Source organism: Dendrobates tinctorius, unplaced genomic scaffold, assembly GCF_039654945.1.
Source record: "Dendrobates tinctorius isolate UK_male_01 unplaced genomic scaffold, ASM3965494v1 ptg000196l, whole genome shotgun sequence".
Taxonomy (NCBI): Eukaryota; Metazoa; Chordata; class Amphibia; order Anura; family Dendrobatidae; genus Dendrobates; species Dendrobates tinctorius.
This window is the reverse complement of record NW_027361863.1, coordinates 13035567-13040921: the sequence shown is the minus strand read 5'-3', so window position 1 is coordinate 13040921 and position 5355 is coordinate 13035567. Positions and strand designations below refer to the sequence as shown.

At 42.7% G+C, this 5355-nt stretch overlaps 1 protein-coding gene across 1 annotated transcript; it reads right to left on the bottom strand.

Annotated features, from left to right (window-relative positions):
- Positions 1 to 3904: 3904 nt before the first annotated feature.
- On the bottom strand, positions 3905 to 4834 carry LOC141056084 (olfactory receptor 5AR1-like). Its single transcript, XM_073552743.1, has one exon. The coding sequence runs from the start codon at positions 4832 to 4834 to the stop codon at positions 3905 to 3907; it is 930 nt and encodes a 309-aa protein (XP_073408844.1).
- Positions 4835 to 5355: the final 521 nt, after the last annotated feature.

Sequence of the window (5355 nt, the reverse complement as noted above, 5' to 3'; positions counted from 1 at the left end):
GGGACTCAGACCTCGTGTCCTTGGGGCTGAGTTCTGTGACGATATACTGATCGCTCTCTTGCCAAGTGCTGTGTTTTAACAGGCTCCGGCAGAGGCATAACTAGGGTTTTGGGGGCGAAACTTCTGAGTGGGCCCCTAACCAGAGAACCTCAGCAAATGACCGTGCTGTTGCCAAAAATAACCTATATATATATATATATATATATATATATATATATATATTATCCATTATTGCGGCATCAGCGTGGCCCCCCCCAGTGTGCACCGCAATAATGGAAGAGAGAGCGTCACATGATGCTCCCTCTCCCATCATTACCCTCTTCCTCTGATACACAGCGGGTGCACGATGACGTCACTTCATCGCGACCCCACTGTTTGCCGGTCTGACTGCAGAGCAGCTCCTGGCATCAGAGCAGAGCCACCGCCAAAATCAGCGTGGGAGCGAGGAGGAGGGGTGAGTATGTTTTTTTTTTAAATTTATATAGTGAGTCCTGGTTGCATGATTATGATACCCCATATGGGGGGGCGGCAACATGATACTCGTATGAGGGGGCAGCAGGATATACCTCGTATGAGGAGGGGGCAGCATGATACCCCGTATGATGGGGGGCAGCATGATACCCCGTATGAGGGGGGGCAGCATGATACCCCATATAAAGGAGGGCAGCATGATACCCCGTGAGGGAGGCAGCATGATACCCTATGAGGGGGCTGCATTATATTCTGTTGGGGCTACATTATATTCTTTGGGGGCTGTATTATACCATATGAAGGGGACTACATTATAGAGAAAGAAAGGGCAGAGAGAGAGAGATAGAATAGAGAGAAAGAAAGAACAGAGAGAGAGAAAGAGAGGAAAGAAAGAACAGAGAGAGAGAGAAAGAAAGAACAGAGAGAAAGAAAGAACAGAGAGAGAGAAAGGAAGAACAGAGAGAGACGGTGATGGATCTGAAGCATTCCCTGAGGTGCCTCCATGGTTCTGCCACAATCTCTTCCCAAAATTACCTAATTTCCGGTCAGCTTCCAGCACGTCACTTTCGGTGGAACGTCACATGCAAATTTTAAAGTGCTCCTCAGGGCTCTGCCGTGTACTCCTGTGTCTGTGGGAAAAGTAAGCTCCTGACTGGGGCAGACTCTCTCTCAAAATTGAGACGGTTGGGAGGTATGAATGCTCCCCACCATACACCTTGTTCTCGCATAGCTCCGCACACCTCATACACACATGGTTCCGCTTTCTATACCTCACACACACACGGCTCCACTCAGTCAGTACACACATGGCTTCACACCGTAAACCTCGTACACATGTGGCTCTGCTCCGTACACCTCGTGCACACATGGCTCCGCTCCATACACCTCATACACACGCGGCTATGCTCCGTACACCTCGCACACACGCGGCTATGCTCCATACACCTCGTACACATGTGGCTCCGCTCCATACACCTCGTACACATGTGGCTCCACTCCGTACACCTCGTACACATGCGGCTCCGCTCCGTACACCTCGTACACACGCGGCTCCACTCCGTACACCTCGTACACACGCGGCTCCACTCCATACACCTCATACACACGCGGCTCCGCTCTTTACACCTTGTACACATGCGGCTCTGTTTCGTACACCTAGTACACACGCTGCTCCGCTCCGTACACCTCATACACATATGGCTCCGCTCTGTACACCTCATACACACGCGGCTCTGCTCCATACACCTCGTACACACGCAACTCCGCTGCGTACAACTCGTAAACAAACGACTCCGCTCAGTACACCATCCACCCTATAAACCCCTCCTGACCCCACACAGAAACTTCCCTTCATCCAGCACCATGGCAACCAGCACAGCAGAGTCCTGCATACACTGAGAGGCCCCTGATCATGTGACCTTGACTCCTCCCCTCCTGTGACCTCACCACAGGTCCTGTGGCAGAGAAGAGAACATAGGGGCAGAGCAGGGTCTCTCTGCACGGTGGACCTCGGGCTGCTAACGCACCTTACTATCATTTTATTATTTGGTGCGTTCCGCTAGCCCTAACACCACACATTTAGATAAGTTCCTTAAGGGGCCTAGTTTCCAAAATGGTGTCACTTGTGGGGTTTTTTCACTGTCTAGGCACATCAGGGGCTCTCCAAATGCGACATGGTGTCCAATCTCAATTCCAGCCAATTCTGCATTGAAAAAGTGAAACGATGCTCGTACCCTTCTGAGCTCTGACGTGTGCCCAAACAGTGGTTTACCCCCACATATGGGGTATCAGCGTACTCAGGACAATTGCACAACAACCTTGGGGGTCTAATTTCTCCTGTTACCCTTGTAAAAATAAAAATGTGGGGGCAAAAAGATCATTTTTTGGAAAAATTTTGATTTTTTATTTTCACGGCTCTACGTTATAAAGTTCTGTGAAGCACTTGGAGGTTCAATGTGCTCACCACACAACTAGCTAAGCTCCATAAGGAGTCTAGTTTCCAAAATGGGGTCACTTGTTGGGGGTTTCCACTGTTTAGGCACATCAGGTGCTCTCCAAACGCAACATGGCGTCCGATCACAATTCCAGCCAATTCTGCATTGAAAAAGTCAAACGGCACTCCTACCTTTTTGAGCTCTGCCGTGCCCCCAAACAGTGGTTTACCCCACATATGGGATATCGGCGTATTCAGGAGAAATTGCACAACAAATTTAATGGTTCATTTTCTCTTTTAACACTTGTAAAAATAAAAAAAATTGGTTCTGAATTAAAATGTGAAAAAAAGTCAAAAGTAAATTTTGAACATTTCGCAATTTTCAAACTTTTAATTTTTATGCCCTTAATCAGAGAGTCATATCGCACAAAATAGTTAATAAATAACATTTCCCACATGTCTACTTTACATCAGCACAATTTTGGAAACAAAATTTTTTTTGTTAGGAATTCATAAGTGTTAATAGTTGACCAGCGATTTCACATTTTTTGCAGCAAAATTTAGAAAACCATTTTTTTTAGGGACCACCTCACATTTGAAATGACTTTGAGGGGCCCATATGACAGAAAATACCCAAAAATGACACCATTCTAAAAACTGCACCCCTCAAGGTGCGCAAAACCACATTAAAGAAGTGTATTAACCCTTCAGGTGCTTCACATGAATTAATGGAATGTGGAAGGAAAAAATGAACATTTAACTTTTTGACACAAAAATGTTACTTTAGCGCCATAGTTTCAATTTTCACAAGGGTAGCAGAAGAAAATGCACCATAAAATTTGTTGTGCGATTTCTCCTGAGTACCCCAATACCCCATATGTGGAGGAAAACTATTGTTTGGGCACACGGCAGGGCTTGGAAGGGAAGGTATGCCATTTGACTTTTTGAAAACAAATGCGCCATGTTGCGTTTGCAGAGCCCTTGAAGTTCCTAAACAGTAGAAACTCCCCACAAATGACCCCATTTTGGAAACTAGACCCCTCAAGGACATTAACTAGATGTGTGGTGAGCACCTTGAAACCTCAGGGATTTCATAGAATTTTATAACGTAGAGCCGTGAAAATTAAAAAACACATTTTTTACACGAACATGACAGGTTCTCTTTAAAGTCGATTGAAAATGGATCATTCTTTTTGTCATCTGTTTAATAAATTCGTTTTTTAGCACTGTGCACCATTGGAACGCTAAAGATGTAAACGCAGATGTTGATTGATGCCAAAGATTGTATTTTTAATTGTATCCATTTGACATTTTCACCTATACATGCACTCATTTATTTTACTTGTTTAAATAGCAACATTACATTTCCTTTGCAGACATAATCAATTAAAAGTGTAAACTCTGAGTTCAGTGTGATATGTGTTTGTATCCATTTTTCTACACATTTGCTTTTTTTTTACTGGAGTCATTATACGTGAGCGCCAAACAGGCATGAATAACCTAACAAAACAATTGTTTCTTTATTCTGCACAGAGCTTTCTTCACCTCCTCATTTTTCAAGCTGTAAATGAGAGGGTTGAGCATGGGAATGACTCCGGCATACAAGATGGCAAAGACCTTGTCCTGCTCCATGGAATAGCTGGACTTTGGCCTTATGTACATGCCAATGACTGTTCCGTAAAACAAGAGGATGACTGTGAGGTGTGAGGAGCAGGTGGAGAAGGTTTTGTGTCTTCCTTCTTTAGAGTTAATCTTCAAGATTGTAGAGATGATATAGATGTAGGACACCAAGGTCATAACTGAAGGGAAAAAGCCAATGATGGCACTCGGCCCAAGTATCATTGTTTCTATGGTCCGTGTATCACTACATGAAATTTTTATTAGAGGCTTTATATCACAGAATAAATGGTCAATTTCATTTGATTCACAAAATGTACAAGATGATATTAGAAAGGCGTAAATAGTGCCCTCAAATACTCCGATACTCCAAGATGTCAATGTCATCCAGAAACAGACCTGCAGGCTCATGAAATAAGAGTAATGTAGGGGATGGCAGATGGCCACGTAACGATCGTAAGCCATGGCAGCCAGGATGAAGTATTCCGACACTATGAGCACCACGAAAAAGAAAACCTGAGCGATACAACCATGGTAGGCGATGACATTTTTCCCAGTTATAAAGATGTCCAATAACTTTGGTAGAACCATTGTAGTGAAGGACATATCCAGTACTGACATGTTACACAGGAGTATATACATAGGAGTGTGGAAGTGTGGAACAAAGCAAAATAGACCAGTTGTTAATGAATTTCCAACCAATGTTGCAACATAAATGACAAGAAAAATTAAAAAGAAAACTAACTGGAAGTCTGGAAGCTCATGAAAGCCGAGGAGAACAAAATCAGTAAAGTTGAAATTTTGTACCTTCATTTAGCAACATAGAAGAAATAATTTCCTTTCGAGGATTGAGTCGTGTAATCTCACGCGTGGCAGAAATGGTTGTTTCATTTTAATGACAATGGCAAAATACAAGAAATATATAGAAAATGTATCCCAGAGAAATATACACCAGAGGTTTGAGTTTACTATCAATTAAAACAACTCCCGGGAAAGACAACAAATTTATAATTCAGATGTCTTAATTATTACATTCCACAAAAACATAAAAAAAATTCCGAGTGCGGTAAACTGGTGAAAAAAAACACAATTCTGACGTTGTTTTTTAGGTTTTGTTTTATTACGATTACAGCTGTACCAAACTTGTATAGCTTTTATTTAAGTGATGAAAAAAATGTAGAAATCTGTTAAAAAAAGAAAAGAAGTAAAATTGGTTTGTGTCACCCTTTTCTGAGACCAGTAACTCTTCTATTTTTCAATCGAAAACTGTGGAACTGTATGAGGGCTAAATTTAGTTGCAGTTATTATTGGTATTTTTGGGGCACATAAGATGT